This window comes from Theropithecus gelada, chromosome 11 (assembly GCF_003255815.1).
Source record: "Theropithecus gelada isolate Dixy chromosome 11, Tgel_1.0, whole genome shotgun sequence".
Lineage (NCBI taxonomy): Eukaryota > Metazoa > Chordata > Mammalia > Primates > Cercopithecidae > Theropithecus > Theropithecus gelada.
This window is the reverse complement of record NC_037679.1, coordinates 67,919,968-67,938,618: the sequence shown is the minus strand read 5'-3', so window position 1 is coordinate 67,938,618 and position 18,651 is coordinate 67,919,968. Positions and strand designations below refer to the sequence as shown.

The following is an 18,651-nucleotide window of genomic DNA, read 5'->3' as shown; positions in this document are numbered from 1 at the left end:
AAAAAAAAAAAAAAAAAAAAAAAAAAAGAAGTCACAGTCTTTTATCACCTGACCTCACAAGTGACATCTTATCACTTCTGCTGTCTTCTAGTCATTAGAAGTGAGTCACTAGGTCTAGTCCACCCTCCAGGGGAGGGGATGCTACCAGGGTGGAGGGCATTGGGAATCACGTCAGAAGCTGCCTATCTCTCCCCACTCCCCTTCTAGGTGTCCTTGTGACTCTGTGGATTATTGACCGCCTGGGGCGCAAGAAGACCATGGCCCTGTGCTTCGTCATCTTCTCCTTCTGTAGCCTCCTGCTGTTTATCTGTGTTGGAAGGTAGGCGATCTGCAGGCCTAGGTGTGAGTATGGGCACAGGTGGAGGTGCGGGTGCAGGCCCAGGTAGAGGTGCAGGCCAGATGTTAGTGTAAGCCCAGGTGGAGGTGCAGGCCCAAGTGTGGGTGTAGATGTGTGTATGGCTACAGGTACAGGTGTGAGTGCAGGTGTTGGTGTATGCCCAGGTATAGATGCAGACTCAGGTGTGTGTATAGGCCCAAGTGTGGGCACAGGTGTGGGTGCAGGCCCAGGTATGGGTGCAGGTGTGGTGCAGGCCCAGGTGTGGGTATAGGCCCAAGTGTGGGTGCAGGTGTAGTTGCAGGCCCAGGTGTGGGTGCAGGTGTGGGTACAGGCCCAGGTGTGGGTATAAGCCCAAGTGTAGGTACAGGTGTGGGTGAGGCTCAGGTGTGGGTATTGGCCCAAGTATGGGTGCAGGTGTGGGTGCAGGTGGGGGTGCAGACCCAGGTGTGAGTGTAGGCCCAAGTGTGGGTGTAGGTGTGTGTGCCGGCCCAGGTGTGGGTATTGGCCCAAGTATGGGTACAAGTGGGGGTGCCGGTGTCAGTGCAGGCCCAGGAGTGGGTGCAGAAACAGGCAAAGGTGCAGGTGCTCACTAGGACTGAGGCTCATGGCTGCCTCACAACTGGATAAAAGATCAGGCCTAGGGAGGGGCCTCTGATGGGGGTTGTAGTCAGGGGGGAACTTTGGCTCCAGTTTTGCTCTAATGATGCCAAATTTAGACTTTTGATATCATCTCCCAGTGAGATCATAAATGTAGCTATTTATGTATATGTTAAAACTGTTAACTTGTTCAATAGAAATATTTCAAATAGGCCCTGTTTTGTAATCCCATTTTAACATTTCTCCATTTTTCCATTTGCCAAGAACCTCAAAATATGGAAATGGCTTATGCCTCTCTTGATCTCTAAAAGGCCCCAGACCATACCCAATGAGGAATCTGTAGGCCACCTCCTGGTCTGAGGAAGGTTGGGAGATGTAGCTTCGACCCTGAAATGTTGGTGTTCTGGAACATTTATGGGAACAATGGGACAGAGGGTCGGGATCAGAATTATCCTAAGAATACTGAATAGTGGTTTACTTTCCCCAGCTCAGCTGGCCCCTGGTTCAATTCCTGCTCCGCCCCCAGCCAAGTTCCTGTCTGAGCTTTCCACTATTTATGTCACTTCTCCCTAATCTTGTGCCCATCCTGGGCACCACAGGTGTTCCCATCTCTCAGCCTGGTACTTTGAAGAATGACGAACTTACAAAAGCAGGACTGTCAAGATGATACTGAAATATGTGTGCCCATATGTCTGTATCAATGAGCATCAGGGAGGGGTAACCTTTGCCTAATGCTAGGGCATTGACACTGCCTGGGAAGATAGGACTATGCTGAAACAAGCAGACAGAAAACAATGCCATCATCTGCCTTTATCCTCCTCCTAGAAATGTGCTCACTCTGTTACTCTTCATTGCAAGAGCGTTTATTTCTGGAGGCTTTCAAGCGGCATATGTTTACACACCTGAGGTAGGAGGGGTGTCTGGGAGCTGCTGGGAAATGGGCGGTGGTGGGAGAGTGGCTGTGGGGGATGCTCTGCTTCCAGAAACCATTAAAAAGAATGAGATGGTGGGCGCAGTGGCTCACGCCTGTAATCCCAACACTTTGGGAGGCCAAGGCGGGAGGATCACTTGAGCCTGGAAGTTTGAGACCGGCCTGAGCAACATAGCAAGACCCTCTCTCTAAAAAAATAAAATAAAAATTAGCCAGGCTGTGGTGGTGCACACCTGTAGTTCCAGCTACTCAGAAGGCTGAGGCGGGAGGATCACTTAAGCCCAGGAGTTGAAGGCTGCAGTGAGCCATGATCATGCCACTGCACTCCAGCCTGGGCAACAGAGCAAGACCCTATCTCAAAAAAAAAAAAAAAAAGAACGATGTGGATGTCTGTGTATTGATGTGGATAGGATTTTAAGACATACTACTGAATGGAAGAGGCAAATTGCAGAATAATATGTATGACATGATGCCATTTATGTATTTTTAAAATACTGTATTTTCCATATGTATATTTTTGAACATATCTGGGAAGATACATTCCAAAGATATCACTAATAGTAGGGTCCTATGGGGAGAATTTTCCCGGCAGAGGGAGTGGATCAAGAGAGAATTTAGGCATTTTGATTTTTTTACGAGGAGAATATATTTCTATATTGTTTATGTAATTGAGTGAATTGAAATATCATGTATAAATGCATATGGTATGAACTCAAAAAGTATGTGCTGAATAAGTAAGTGAATGAAGACATATGTGCTATATACAATCCAGAAAACGCTAGAGGAATATACATAAAAAATGGAACAAATCTCTTGAGTGTTGAGAACCTGAATGAGTTTTATATTTTCCTCTTCATGTTTTTATTCTTTGCAAGCTTCCTACACTGAGCATTGCACTTGTTAAAACATGCTAGCTAATGTAACAGAGAACCCCCAAAGTGGAGTGTTTGACACAAGAGCAGCTTCTCACTTGCAAAAAGCCCAGGCCAGCCACAGTGGTTCACGCCTGTAAACCTAGCACTTTGGGAGGCCGAGGTGGGTGGATCGCTTGAGCTCAGGAGCTCAAGACCAACCTGGGTAACATGGTGAAACCCCATCCCTAAAAAACATACAAAAATTATCTGGGAGTGGTGGCACATGCCTGAGGTCCCAGCTACTCGGGGTGGGGCTGAGGTGGGAGGATCACCTGAGCCCGGGGAGGTTGAAGCTACAGTGAGCTGTGATTGTGCCATTGCACTCCAGCCTGAATGGCAGAGTGAGACCCTGTCTCAAATAAATAAGTAAATAAAAGAGTCCAATATGGGTGTTCCAGGTTGGGGGACAGCTTTCCTCCTTCAGTGATTTGGGGACCCAGGCTCCTCGCATTGTGTGCCTTTCTTATCCAGGGATCTTGCCCCAGGGGACATTTGGCAATGCCTGGCAATATTTTGGATTGTCATAAGGTGGCAGGGGGAGGCAGAAGTGCTACTGGTATCTCATGGATACAGGCCAGGATGCTGCTGAACATCCTACAGGGCACAGCAAACCCCACCCCATGACAAAGAATGAGCCATCCCAAAATGTCCATAGTGTTCAGGCTGAGAAGCCCTGGCTTAGGGCCATGGAGTCCCAGCCAGCAGACATGGGAAAGGAGAGGAGAAAACGCACCCTTCTTAATTACCTCGGCCTGGAAGATGCACAATCCCTTCTCACTTTGCCTAGAGAAGAAAGAGGCACGTGGCCTCTACTGGGTACAAGCTGAGAGACTGTAAACATTTCCATCTCTCTCTTTATGAAATCCCTTGAAAGCCGGTGACCCAGGCTTCAAGGTGAAATGAAAAGAAGGTGGAGAGCAACCCCTGAATTCTGAACTTGTGGCAGTTCCTGGTGGAGGAGTCTTTGGGGAGCCCCCCAGGATAGAGTGGACCCCTTTACTGGGTTCCCACCCACAGCTCAGCCTCTTGCCCTAGTTCTGAGTTGAACCTCCTGTGCCCTTTGGGGTGAGGATTCCTTTCCCTTAAGGGCGTAACCAACACTGGAGGGATTTGCCCTAACTTCAGGCCTGCCCCTGGGGTTGGTCCTATCAGCCTGGAGCTGGAGCGGTGGGAGGAACCTGAATGTCCCCATGCCCATATCCAGCTGCTGTGTTTCAGGTCTACCCCACGGCAACGCGGGCCCTCGGCCTGGGCACCTGCAGTGGCATGGCAAGAGTGGGTGCTCTCATCACTCCGTTCATTGCCCAGGTAGGTGATGCCCCCAAATACAGAGGGGTGGGAGGGTGACAAAACCCCATGCAGGGGAAGCAGTTACTACATGCCGATTGCCCCCAGAGCCCTCGGGGTGCACTTGCTCATTTTATCCTAACAACACACCCGAGGACAGAAGAAATATTGCCTGCAGATGAGAAAACAGAGGCTCAGGGGCTAAAATGACACGCCCAAGGTCATGCAGCTGGAAAGCAGACAATCCAGGAGTCAAACCCACGTCTTCCCTGTGAAGAAAATCCTTGGGCTGCCATATGATTTGCTTAAAAAAAATTTTGGATGAAAACAAGTGGGCCACTGTGAGCCAATTAATGCAAGAATAGAAAACCAAATATCGCATGTTCTCTTGGGAGCTAGACATTGAATACACATAGACATAAAAGTAGGAGTAATGGACACTGGGGACCACTAGACTGGGGAGGAAGGGTGGGAGTCATGGGCTGAAAAATCCACTTATTGGGTACTGTGCTCACTACCTGGGGGATGGGGTCATTTGAACCCCAAACTTCAGCATCATGCAATATACCCATGTAACAAACCTGCAGTGGACCCCTTAAACTATGATAAAAGTTGAATTTTTTTTTTTGAGACGGAATCTCCTTCTGTCACCCAGGATGGAGTACAGTGGCGCGATCTCCGCTCACTGCAGCCGCTGCCTCCCAGATTCAAGCGATTCTCCTGCCTCAGCCTTCCAAGTAGCTGGAATTACAGGCGCCTGCCACCACGCCCGGCTAATTTCTGTATTTTTAGTAGAGACGAGGTTTCACCACGTTGGCCAGGATGGTCCCCATCTCTTGACCTCGTGATCTGCTCGCCTCGGCCTCCCAAAGTGCTGGGATTGCAGACATGAGTCACTGTGCCGGGCCGAATTTTTTTTTTTTTTTTTTTTTTTAAACAAAAGGAAAGAAGGGTTGGGTGCTGTGTCTCATGCCCATAATCCCAGCAGTTTCAGAGGCTGAGGTGGGCGGATCACTTCAGGTCAGTAGTTTGAGACCAGCCTGGCCAACATGGTGAAACCCCCATCTCTACTAAAAATACAAAAGTTAAGTAGGTGTGGTGGCCTGTAATTCCGGCTGAGGCACAAAAATCGCTTGAACCCAGGAGGCAGAGGTTGCAGTGAGCCAAGATTGCGCCATCTACACTCTGGCCTGGGTGATGGAGTGAGACCGTGTCTCAAAAAGAAAAAAAAAAAGGAAACAAAACAAGTACGCCGACACAATTTAGTGGAAAACAAATAAATATGCCAGTTCCTGCTTTTTGAATTAGATAATTAGACGTCACTGCAAAATTTTGCAACTCTTCGTGTGTCATGAAGCATTTGTATCTAGAGATCTTAGTAAGTCTTTCTGCTTTTTGAACATCCAGGTTTTTTTCTGTTTGTATCACTTTTTTATTGAGGTAAACGTCACATAACAAAATTACCCATCTTAAAGGGAACAATTCAGTTGCATTCAGCACATTCACAGCGCTGGGCAACCACTGCTTCTATCTAGTTCCAAAACGTTCTCATCACCCCAAAATAAACCCCTGGATCCACTAAGCAGTCACTCCTCATTCCCCACTTCCCCCAGGCTCCTGGCAACCACCCATCTGCTTTCTGTGGATTTGCCAAGTCTGAATATTTCAGAGAAACAGAATTTAAAGACATGTTTAGCCAAGTGTTTCGGTTCCACTTTGGTGCTGGCCATTGTGTGGCACTCCTAACTGATACTGGCTGAGAGCTCACCATGTGCCTGCACGGTGCCAGGTGCTCCCAGGTTCTTCTTCTTAGGAAGTGACATCACTCTACACCCATTTGGCAAATGAAAAAATGGGCTGGGCGTGGTGGCTCACAGCTGTAATCCCAGGAGTTTGGGAGGCCAAGGTGGGTGGATCATTTGAGGTCAGGAGTTCAAGACCAGTCTGGCCAACATGGTGCAACTCCGTCTCTACTAAAAATACAAAAAAATTAGCCAGGTGTGGTGGCTCGCACCTGTAGTCCCAGCTACTCGGGAGGCTGAGGCAGAAAAATTGCTTGAACCCTGGAGTCAGAGGTTGCAGTGAGCTGAGATTACACCACTGCACTCCAGCCTGGGAGACAGAGCGAGACTCCATCTCAAAAAACAAAAAACAAAAACAAAAAAAAAAAAGAAAAGAAAAGAAAAGAAAATGGGACTCAGTTCTGCCATGTGGTTTGCCATATGCCAAAAGCTAGGAAGCTGGCACAGGCACTGCACTGTTCCAGAGGAGAGAAGAGTTATAAGGAGCCCAGACTCAAGCTTAGCAGACCCAAGTTCAAATCCCAGCCCCATCCTTATTATGTGTATGAACTTGGGTAGGAACCACTTATCCTCTTTGAGCCTCAGTTTTCTGCTTTGTAAAATGGGGATGAAGTACTTAGCTCATAGGGCTGTGGCATGACATCTGTGTTGGTCCGTGTTGTGTTGCTTTAAAGGAATACCTGGCTGGAATGGTGGCTCACACCTGTAATCCCAGCACTTTGGGAGGCCAAGGCGGGTGGATCACTTGAGGTCAGGAGTTCAAGACCAGCCTGCCCAACATGGAGAAACCCCGTCTCTACTAAAAATACAAAATTAGCCAGGTGTGGTGGCGCATGCCTATAGTCCCAGTTACTTGGGAGGAGAATCGCTTGAACCTGGGAGATGGAGGTTGTGGTGAGGCAAGATTGCGCCATTGCACTCCAGCCTGGGCAACAAGAACAAAACTCCATCTCCCAGGTTCAAGCGATTCTCCTCCCAAGTAACTGGGACTATAGGCATGCGCCACCACACCTGGCTAATTTTGTATTTTTAGTAGAGACGGGGTTTCTCCATGTTGGGCAGGCTGGTCTTGAACTCCTGACCTCAAGTGANAACAAGAACAAAACTCCATCTCAAAAAAAAAAAAAAAAAAAAAAAAGGATACTTGAGACCAGGTGATTTATGAAGAAAAGAGATTTATTTGATTCACGATTCTGCAGGCTGTACAAGCATGGCACCAGCATCTGCTTGACTTCTGGTGAGGCCTCAGGAAGCTTTTACTCATGGAGAAAAGTGAAGGAGGGGCAGGCGTGTCACAAGGAGAGAGAGGGACAAAGTGGGAGAGGAGGGAATCACCAGATTCTTTTTAGCAACCAAGTATCATGAGAGGCCTGATGTTACTAATACTATTTGATGGTTGGCGCTGTCTGTGCTTCAGAAGGGATACTTTCACCGACCCATGTTTCCTTCCCCTAGGTGATGCTGGAATCCTCTGTGTACCTGACTCTGGCAGTTTACAGTGGCTGCTGCCTCCTGGCTGCCCTGGCCTCCTGCTTTTTGCCCATCGAGACCAAAGGCAGAGGACTGCAGGAGTCCAGCCACCGGGAATGGGGCCAGGAGATGGTCGGCCGAGGAATGCACGGTGCAGGTGTTACCAGGTCGAACTCTGGCTCTCAGGAATAGTGACCGATGGGGGACTGTGCTGGTCTTTGAGGCTGCAGAGCTCGGGGGGCTGGCAGGCCCCAACTGGGGCACTGATTGTCACTGCCGACATCAAGAACTCACCCAAGAGTACGACCTGGACCAACAAGGTTTTGTGTCTTGAATCAGTTTGCTCATCTTCATTGAGGTCCACCCAGGGATGGGGAGATACTTGCTCTAGGGGGTTCTCTGTATATGTGGTGAAAGGTTTGTTCATGACCTGTGGATCTACATGGGAAAACTACCCATATTAGGAGGGTCTGGTGATGCCAGCAACCAATCAGACACCACCCAGAGTCACCTGGCCACACCCTCAGTGAACAACCAAAAGATTTCTCTGTAGATACCGTCCAGGCTCAGGCCCATGTGACACCTGCTGTCCACCCACCAGACCTGTTCAGTAGGTTTCCCCCACACCCACCGCCCCAGGCTTTCTTCTTTGAAATGACAGGTGATCTAGGTGTGATCTGAGCAGCTATTTCCTGACAGGGGCCCCCTGTTTGCCTCCCTAGAACCTGACCAGTGGATTCTCTGGCAGATGGACATGGTGCATTCAAACTGGAGCTACGTGCCCCCACCCAGCCCCCTTGGGAGTTGCCATTGTTGGCACCAAGAGATCCAGATGTGTCCCTGGGGACAGCTGGACTTGCACCAGGTGACCTCAGAATGCTGTTACCCCCTGGGAACTGAGGACTGAGGCCAAAGTGAATCAAGCTCAAGCCAGAGCAGGGGCCTCCCCTTCTGAGGCAGCGAAGGCCACGGTTCCAGCTTCTTTCCTGGCCCCCTCCTTGGTCAGGTTGAATGGTGACTTTTTTTTTGTTTTTGTTTTTGTTTTTGAGACAGAGTCTTGCTCTGTCGCCCAGGCGGGAGTGCAGTGGTGGAATCTCGGCTCACTGCAACTCTGCCTCCCGGGTTCAAGCAATTCTCCTGTCTCAGCGTCCCGAGTAGCTGGGATTACAGGTGCCCGCCTGTACTTTTTTAGTAGAGACAGGGTTTCACCATGTTAGCCAGGCTGGTTTTGAACTCCTGACCTCAAGTGATCCACCTGCCTCAGCCTCCCACAGTGCTGGGATTACGGGTGTGAGCCACTGCACCCCGCCTGAATGATGACTCGTGAGGGGAAAAAGTTTACTCAGGTTGCAGGTACAAAATCCAAAATCCAGGGCTTTGGGTTTTGTGCATGGGTAGACAGCTGAATGGGCAGAGAAACCAAAAGGATGCTTCACCCACCATCTCGTCCCATGGGGATCAGGGGACCAGGATTCCCTGCTGTGAAGCTGCTCCTCTGTCCAGGGCCATCTTGGTCATTACCCAAAGGCAGCCCCTGGGGTTCCATTCATGGAGCCTGCTGTGGAGTGGAGAGAGGTGGGAGGACTCAGGTGTATGAAATGTATATATTTTCAAAGGAAGAGGAGGGAGGCCAATTGGTTTTGAGTTGGTCTCTACAGGCGACATCACTTCCAGGATTTGGTTTACTGGAGCCTTTTTTCCCCATGGTGAAGGCAGGGGACCTAGACAAGGAGGGAAGAAGCTGGCAGATCCCATCAAAGGCCAGAGCAGACTGACCTACTGCTTGAAGTAAACATTGCAAGGAAGCCAATTTGTGCGTTCATCTCTTATTAAAACATGTCAGTGATGGACATTGCAAGAGCCTAAGTTGATTCATTGTCATCATGTCCTAGTGACAGTCCAGCCTAACGGTCTTCCTACCTTTGTTCATCGAAATTCATCTCAATGCTTTAGTATGATAATCTCCTTTCCAATGAGTGGGGAAAGATGCACCGTTGGCCGCCAACATTGTGGCTGTGCCTGTTGGAAACAACACTTTCTTCTAATGGTGTGCAGGTCATGATGGGGGACTTCTTCCAGCTCAAGTTCTAGATCAACTGCAAACAATACTGTGTCTCTAAAATATGGGCTGCAGCCCCCTCGACCCAGGCAGTTGGAGAGGAGACAGCTTGGCAGATCTCTGTCTCTCTCTGACAACCACATTTCCTTGAACCACGTGTGGCTGTAGCTCTAATTATTTCCAGACAGCTGAGCTTTCCTGGGTAACACAGAACTTGTGCTTGTTTCTTTTGCCTTCCGGCTGGTCAGATGCTGCTGGATGATCATGTCCATTCCCTCACCCTAGAATAACCCAGTGGCGCTGGGGGCTAGGTGGGGATAGAGTACTTGGTGGGCAGGAATATTTCCCAGAGACTAGGGTAAAGGGGTTTACAATTGAGGGCTTTCTCTATTTGAGAAAGTGAAAGTTAAAAACTCTTGCTGGGCGCTATGGCTCACACCTGTAATCCCAGCACTTTGGGAGGCCGAGGCAGGCGGATCACAAGGTCAGGAGATCGAGACCATCCTGGCTAACATGGTAAAACCCCGTCTCTACTAAAAGTTAAAAAAAAAAAAATTAGCCGGACATGGTGGCGGGTGCCTGTAGTCGCAGCTACTTAGGAGGCTGAGGCAGGAGAATGGCGTGAACCTGGGAAGCGGAGCTTGCAGTGAGCTGAGATTGCGCCACTGTACTCCAGCCTGGGGGACAGAGCAAGACTCCATCTCAAAAACAAAACAAAACAAAAAACAACAACCAAAAAACCTCATTGCCTTCTAAATAGCCTGCCCTGTTCAAAAAATCAATATTATCAAATGATATAAGAGCTATCACAAAAGGCACCCCAACCTCTGAATACGTGAGACCTTTAGCTGAAGACATTTGTATCTAATTTTGAACAATCCTATTTAAAAAGCTCCTGTTTTCATTCATGGAAATGCCATGTTTCTCTCAGAGTTAGGAAAGATCTCAGAAAGTGGCAAAATATATTTAGTGTAGCCAGAGCTATGTATTTCTGTCTTTCTCTTACTTCAAGTATTCTGAAAAACATATAACAGACCTTGGTGGTGTTCACAATGGGATGAAACAGTATCTTCGGAATTGACTTTGAAATGAGTATGAATATTCATTGTTTTTAATATAATATTAAGCAACAGAAAGCCTTGAATGATGAGATCAAAAGTCTCCCCTGCCATTACTTTCAACGGCAAAAACTGCAATTACTTTTTTTTTTTTTGAGACGGAGTCTCAGCTCACTGCAACTCCACCTCCCAGGTTCAAGTGATTCTCCCGTCTCAGCCTCCCGAGTAGCTGGGATTACGGTGCCCAGCTTGACACTTGGCTAATTTTTGTATTTTTAGTACAGACAGGTTTCACCATGTTGATCAGGTTGGTTTCAAACTCCTGACCTCAAGTGATCCGTCCACCTCGGCCTCCCAAATGCAATTACTTTTGCAACAACCTAATAACAGTAATCCCAGTCAATAGTTGCTTAAACCATTAGAACCAAAACCAGGCAGAGATCAGAGAAGGTTCAACATGTAACAATGTTATCAAGAACCCAGCTTCTTTTTGCCTTTCCTTGTCACCATCCTCTGCATTTTGGCCATTTGACCCTGTGCTTGAAACCTCATGGTCACAAAATGGCTGCCCCTGTGCTGGACATCATATTTATTTTCAAAGAAAGTAGAATGGGAAAGGAGCAGTCATAAAATGTTTTCTTTCAGAAGAGTCTGTTGGTTTTGGTTAGAAAAGGAAGTCCCCCAGCAGATTTACCATTGCTTCTCATTGATCCGACCTGGGTGTCATGTCCATCCCAGCACAAGTCCTGCTATAGGGCGGGAAGGAAGGGCCTACCAGCACCAAGGGATACCCACAATCTCTTGAACACAAAATTGGGATTCTGTTAGCACAGAAGAAGGATAGCAATGGCTGTTGAATAGGTGATGGTTGCAAGGAGCCTGCCATGGATGTGTAGGCCACAGAGCTCTCATCAGTGCTGTTTTGTGGCCAGGAACAGAAATTCTACTCAGGGTAATTAAAATTAAGGAACAGAGCTTTATTATAAGACTGGGATCAGTAGTTAATTTCCTACAGGGGAAATTCAGGGAATGTAAATCAGTGAAATGGAAAAGGTATAAGGACAAGAGAAACGCCAGCGCTGTCTGCAGCGGGTGGCCGCAACTCCCTTCCAGCTGATGCTGTTCCACCATGGGTCCAGTGGGACGAGATCTTCCAATGTTCAAGAGAGGAGTCTAGGATTTTCTGTGAAATCTCCAAATATTAGTATATTTGATCAAAAATGTTCAAATGATGTGTGAGTTCAATAAAATGCATCTGCAGTGCAGCTTTGGTTGATGAGCTGATGGTTTGTAGCCTCTGACAGTTTAGAGAGATTGCATAGGAATAAAGTACAGCCCGGTGTCATTTAGTGGAACAGGGATCTGGGGAACCACCAAGGCCCAAGACAGCTGCCCCTCTGAATCTGTAGCTCTTGTTTCTGCCCTTTTCTGCCAGAAACGAGTCTGGCTTCCTTCTGTTTCCTCATGGCTGCTGTGTATGCACCATCATGCACAGGGCCTCATAACTCAGCTCTGCAAACATACCTGACTCAGCTGCTCAGTGCCCCGCTCCCAGATCTTCAGGAAATGAAGCTGATTGGCCCAATTTAATGTTGGATTGAGTCCTGGTCCAATTAAGTTGGGTCAGGAAGAAGTGGTGGAGAGGTACAGACATGGCGGCATTGGCCTGCCCTTTGGCAGGGTGGCACAGACAATTGCTGGTATGCCTGGAATCTGCAGTGACATGTGCATACACTCTCAAGTCTGTTCATCAGAACTCTCTGACAGATCATAACGTGGCAAGTGGTCAGTATGCATGGAATATCCAGCATGTACTGGACATGATATTCAACACCGAGGATGCAAAACATCATAAGACATGGTCCTGGCTGGGTGCAGTGGCTCATGCCCATAATCCCAGCACTTTGGGAGACTGATGCAGGAGGATCACTTAAGGCCAGGAGCTTGAGGCTGCAGTTAGCTTTGATCGCACCACAGCTTTCCAGCCTGAATGACAGAATGAGAGATCCTGTCTCTTAAAAAAACAAACAAACAAACAAAAAACCCTGGGTGCAGTGGCTCATGACTGTAATCCCAGCACTTAGGAAGTCCAAATGGGAGGATTGCTTGAGCCCAGAAGTTTGAGACCAGCCTGGGAAACAATTCCACTCCCAGTAGCATCAAAACAAGTAAAATACTTAGGAATAAATTTAACAAATGCAGTGTAAGACCTACAAACTACAAAACATTGCTGAAAGAAATTGAAGATCTAAATAAATGGAGAAACATTTCATATTCATGAATCAGAAGACCTAAAATTGTTAAGATGTCAACCCATACTCTACAAATGACCTATAGATTCAACACAATCCCTGTCAAACTCTCTCAGCTGACTTTGTTCTTTTTGTTTGTTTGTTTGTTTGTTTGTTTGTTTTGCAGGAATTGTCAAGCTGATTTTTTAAAATATATGTATTTGAGACAGAATCTTGCTCTGTCACCCAGGCTGGAGTGCAATGGCATGATCTCAGCTCACTGCGACCTCCTCCCCCTGGGTTCAAGCAATTCTCCTGCCTCAGCCTCCCGAGTAGCTGGAATTACAGGTGTGCACCACCATGCCCAGCTAATTTTTTGTATTTTGGTAGAGACGTGGTTTCACCATGTAGTTCCTGCTAGTCTTGAACTCCTGGCCTCAAGTGATCTGCCAGCCTCTGCCTCCCAAAGTGCTGGGATTACAGGTGTGAGCCACCATGCCTAGCCTGCCAGGCTGATTTTAAACTCACACAGAAATGAAAATGACCCAGAAGAGCCAAAACAAAAATCTTGAAAAAGAGGAACAAAGTTGGAGGACTCACACTTCCTGATTTTAAAATGTACTACAGGCCGGGCGCAGTAGCTCACGCCTGTAATCCCAGCACTTTGGGAGGCTGAGGCAGGCGGATCACGAGGTCAGGAAATCGAGACCATCCTGGCTAACACGGTGAAACCTCGTCTCTACTAAAAATATTTTTAAAAATTAGCTGGTGGCGGGCGCCTATGGTCCTAGCTACTCGGGAGGCTGAGGCAGGAGAATGGCGTGAACCCGGGAGATGGAGCTTGCAGTGAGCCAAGATCACACCACTGCACTCCAGCCTGGGCGACAGAGCGAGACTCCGTCTCAAAAAAAAAAAAAAAGTAATACAGTGCTATGGAAATCAAGACAGTGTGGTACTAGCATAAGATAGATCCATGGAATAGGGTCCAAAAATAAACCCATATATTTATTTTTATTTTTATTATGGAGACAGCATCTTGCTCTGTCATCCAGCCTGGAGTGCAGTGGCACGATCACAGCTCACTGCAGCCTCGACTTCCCGGACTCCAACGATCCTCCCACCTCAGCCTCCCAAGTAGCTGGGACCAAAGGTGCGCACCACCATGCCCAGCTAATTTTTGTATTTTTGGTAGAGACAGGGTTTCGCCATGTTGCCCAGGGTGGTCTCGAATTCCTGAGCTCAAGTGATCCGCCCACCTAGCTCTTCCAGTGTTGGGATTAGAGGCATGAGCCACTGTGCCTGACCAAACCCATACATTTACAGTCAACTGATTTTCCACAAAGGTGCCAAGACGATTCAATGAGGAAAGAATAGCCTTTTCTAAATTCATCAAGCTGCCAAGAATTCACTGAAAATCTGGTTGCAAATTGCCTTCAGGACAGAAGTAGCAGTGTTACGCAAAGGAAAAGTATAACATATCCTCGAATAACAGTTATTTCATTACAACCTTGATGAGAAAAAAAAAATCAATTCTGGCAGGGCCCACTGTCTGTGTGGAGCTCTCCACGTCTGCAAGGGTGTTCTCCAGGTATCTGGTTTCCTCCCACACCCCAAAGATGTGCATGTGATGTTCATTCCTGTTTTTATTTTATTTTAATTAATTTTTTAGGAGACAGAGTCTCGCTCTGTCACCCAGGCTGGAGTGCAGTGGTGTGGTCTAGGCTCACTGCAACCTCCGCCTCTCGGGTTCAAGCAATTCTTGTGCCTCAGCCTACCTAGTTGCTGGGATTACAGGTGTGCACCACCATGCCCAGCTAATTTTTTAGCAACGATGTTAAGTGAAGACTTCCTATGTAGAAATCAACCACTACAAAATCTAAGAACTATGTGGGTTGCAGGATTTCCCCATGGTCCTTCTATTCTTAATTTTAGGATACATTTTCAAAGAGGTTCTTACCATTTGCAGAAAGAACAAGAGGGTCATTTTGGGTCTGAATGTGGAGTCTCCTGTCCCCATACAATTTTGTGAGTTCACTATATACTCAGTCCTATAGGATTTCTACTGACAGCTAGCCTTGGCTGGCAGGTAGGGATCATTCTCCCTAGACCAGGTGTCCCTAAAGTTTTTGGCACCAGGGACCTGTTTCGTGGAAGACAATGTTTCCACAGATGGGGTGCTGTGGGGGGCAGTAGTAGCTCAGGCATTAGATTTCTCATAAAGGGCCGGGGGTGGTGGCTCACGCCTGTAATCCCGGCACTTTGGGAAGCCAACGTGGGTGGATCACTTGAGGTCAGGAGTTCAAGAACAGCCTGGCCAATATGGTAAAGACCTGCCTCTACTAAAAATACAAAAATTAGCCAGGTGTGGTGGCACACAACTGTAGTCCCAGTTACTTGAGAGGCTGAAGCAGGAAAATCACTTGAACCCAGGAGGCGGAGGGTTCAGTAAGCCAAGATGAAGCCACTGCACTCCAGCCTGGGCGAAAGAACCAGACTCAGTCTCAAAAAAACAAAACAAAACAAAACAAAACAAAAAAACAACAAATTCTCATAAGGAGCACACAACCTAGATCCCTCGCATGCACAGGTCACAACAGGGTTTGCACTCCTATGCTGCTGAGCTCACAGGAGGTGGAGCTCATGCGGTAACGCTCGCTCACCCACTGCCCCGTCCTGCTGTGCAGCCCAGTTCCTAACAGGCCACAGACCATTATCAGTCCACGGCCTGGGGATTGGGGACCCCTGCCCTTGGGGACCCCTGTCCTACAGACTTTTAGGTTGGGTAAAGAAATCACATTGGTCAAAAACTAAATGCTGGGTCTTACTCCAAGCACCAGGAAGTGCCCTTGCCCTGGGAGCCTTGTCAGAGTCCTCTCATCTTGGCCCAAATGAAACTATGAGGAAGAGACAGCTAGTTCCTTCCCAGTGTGCTTACAGAGAGAGTTGAGGAAGAGGCCCAACCCATCCCTTCACAGCTACATATTCCCCACCCCTCCACCACCCCTCACCCTATCCCCTCCACAATTTGGATTCAGTCTTGTGTGGTAGTTGAAAGTGAAGCACTGGGCCTGGTGTGGTGGCTCACGCCTGTAATCCCAGCACTTGGGAGGCCAAGGTGGGCAGATCACAAGGTCAGGAGTTTGAGACCAGCCTGACCAACATGGTGAAACCCCGTCTCTACTAAAAACACAAAAATTAGCCGGGCATGGTAATGTGTGCCTGTAATCTCAGCTACTTGTGAGGCTGAGGCAGGACAATTGCTTGAACCCAGGAGGCGGAGGATGCAATGAGTCAAGATCACACCACTGCACTCCAGCCTGGGCAAAAGAGCAAGACTCCATTGGGGGCGGGGAAAGAAAATGAAGCACTGGAATCGCATAGTTTCTGAGCCAGAATCTCCATTCTATCCCATCCCAGCTATTGACTTCAGGCTGCCTCGTTCTTTTCTTTTCTTTTCTTTCTTTCCTTTCTTTCCTTCTTTCTTTCTTCTTTCTTTCTCTTTCTTTCTTTTTCTTTCATTCTTTCTTCTTTTTTTCTTTTCTTTCTTTCTCTCTTTCTCTTTCTGTCTCTCTCTGTCTCTTTTTTTCTTTCTTTTCTTTTTCTTTCTTCTTTTCTTTTTTTTTTTTTCTTTTTTCTTTTTCTTTTTTTTTTTTTTTGACAGAAACTCACTGTGTCACCCAGGCTGGAGTGCAGTGGCATGATCTCGGCTTACTGCAACCTCCACCTCCTGGGTTCAAGCGATTTTCCTGCCTCAGCCTCCAGAGTAGCTGGGATTACAAGCACCTGCCACCACGCCCGGCTAATGTTTTTGTTTTTAGTAGAAACAGGGTTTCACCGTGTTGGCCAGGCTTGTGTCAAACTCCTGACCTCAAGTGATTTACCTGCCTTGGCTTCCCAAAGTGCTGGGATTACAGGCGTGAGCCACCGCTCCTGGCCAGGCTGCCTTTCTGTGCCTCAGTCTTCTCACCTATGAAATGGGATAATAGCTACCTCATGAGGCATGTGTAAGGATTAAATGAGCAATATTTTGTAAGAGTTCAGCACAAAGTATGGTACCCAGATTGAATATATTAAGTTTTAGCTATAATAATAATTACTGGCTGGATGGGGTGACTCATGCCTGTGATCCCAGCACTTTGGGAGGCTGAGGCAGGTGGATCACGAGGTCAGGAGTTCATGACCAGCCTGGCCAAGATGATGAAACCCTGTCTCTACTAAAAATACAAAAATTAGCCAGGCATGTTGGCGGGCACCTGTGATCCCAGCGACTCTGGAGGCTGAGGCTGAGAATTGCTTGAACCCGGGAGGCGAAGTTTACAGTGAGCTGAGATTGAGCCACTGCACTCCAGCCTGGGTGACAGAGTGAGACTCCGTCTCAAAATAATAATAATAATAATAACTGTTGTTGTTGTTGTTGTTGTTGTTGTTGTTAGGACGGATGTCTACCTTAAATCTCGGCTCTCTCACCCTACTTAGCCTAGGCCTGGTCAGCGCCATGACAGATGCTTCATGAAACAACCCTCATGGAAATGGCATGGCATGGCAAGGGCCAACTGAGACCTCTTCACAGCACACAGGGGACTCCTGGGCCAAGATGCATGAGGCTTCCTAGGCTCTGGCCTTTCACCGAAACCCAGACAGGTGAAAATTCAGCCTTGGAGGCTGAGGCTGATAATTAGGGATGAAGATGCTAAGGGGTCTCCTCGGCTCATTTAAGGCTTTCAAAAACACCTGGGAGCTTGTCATTTCAGAGGGTGCCAGCCGAAAGACAAGAGAGATGTTAAATTGCCCCCCAAACAAGGAGCATGCTTGATGAGTTTAGTTCTTGCTGTTGCTTAAATGTCCCTGCCAAAACTCCCGTTGAAACTGAGTCCTGAATGTGGTGGTTTGAAGAGGTGGTGCCTTTACGAGGTGATTGGATCCTAAGAGCGCTGCTCTAATAAATGGATTAATTCATTTATCAATTAATGGGTTATTAGGTTAATGGATTAGTGGGTCATCTTGGGAAGGAAACTGTTGGCTTTCTAAGACAAGGGGAAGAGCTGAACTAGCATGTTAGCACAATCAGCCCCCTCACCATGTGATGCCCTGAGCCTCTTTGGGACTCTGCAGAGAGTCCCCACCTCTGCACCAGCCAGAGAGAAGGTTCTCACCAGATGTGGTCCCTCAATCTTGGACTTCTCAGACTCTATAACTGTAAGAAATAAATTCCTTTTCTCTATAAACTCCACAGTTTCGGCCAGGTGTGCTGGCTCATGTCTATAACCCCACCACTTTGGGAGGCCAAGGCAGGAGGATCACTTGGGCCCAGAAGTTCAACGCCAACCTGGACAATATGGCCAAACCCCATCTCTACAAAACACACACTCACACAGACACACAGACACACACACACACACACACACACAAATACACAAAAATTAGCCGGGCATGGTAGCAAGAGTCTGTAGTCCCAGCTACTCGGGTGGCTGAGGAGGGAGGATCATTTGAGCCTGGGAGGCGGAGGTTGCAGTGAGCCAAAATCATGCCATTGCACTCCAGCCTGGGTGACAGAGCGAGATCCCGTCTCAAAAAGAAAAGAATTCCCCAGTTTCAGGTATTCTGTTATAAGCAACAGAAAATGGACTAAAACAGTTCTCTATGAAGGGGTTCCTTGTGGGATGATCCCTTCAGTGGCCCCTCCTCAAAGGTTACGTGGTGCCCATGGGGCCACTTGGTGAATAGCTGATGCCATTTGGAATTCTGGATGTGGAGGAAACACCATGTGTTACTAGTTCAGTGCCTCACCTCTCTGCCTCCTCCACGCCCAAGTTGTATATATAACCTCCTACAACAAATACAACAGATAAAACATCATCTGTTCTAGTGTTTTCTCAAATTTGTTTCATGGCATTCATGGGTGCTCTGGGCAAAAGTGTTCCACAGCCAGATAGGTTTAGCAAGCACTGGGTTAAACAACATCAGA

At 47.7% G+C, this 18,651-nt stretch overlaps 1 protein-coding gene across 1 annotated transcript in view; it reads left to right on the top strand.

The window, feature by feature from the left end:
- The window catches only part of SVOP (SV2 related protein), a 108,067-nt gene extending 96,347 nt beyond the window's left edge, over positions 1–11,720 (top strand). Inside the window, exons 13-16 of the mRNA XM_025402740.1 lie at positions 208–319; positions 1,760–1,841; positions 3,998–4,087; positions 7,324–11,720. Coding sequence (XP_025258525.1) covers positions 208–319; positions 1,760–1,841; positions 3,998–4,087; positions 7,324–7,530 — 491 coding nt within the window. The 3' untranslated portion in view covers positions 7,531–11,720. The remainder of the gene's footprint in view (positions 1–207; positions 320–1,759; positions 1,842–3,997; positions 4,088–7,323) is intronic.
- Positions 11,721–18,651: the final 6,931 nt, after the last annotated feature.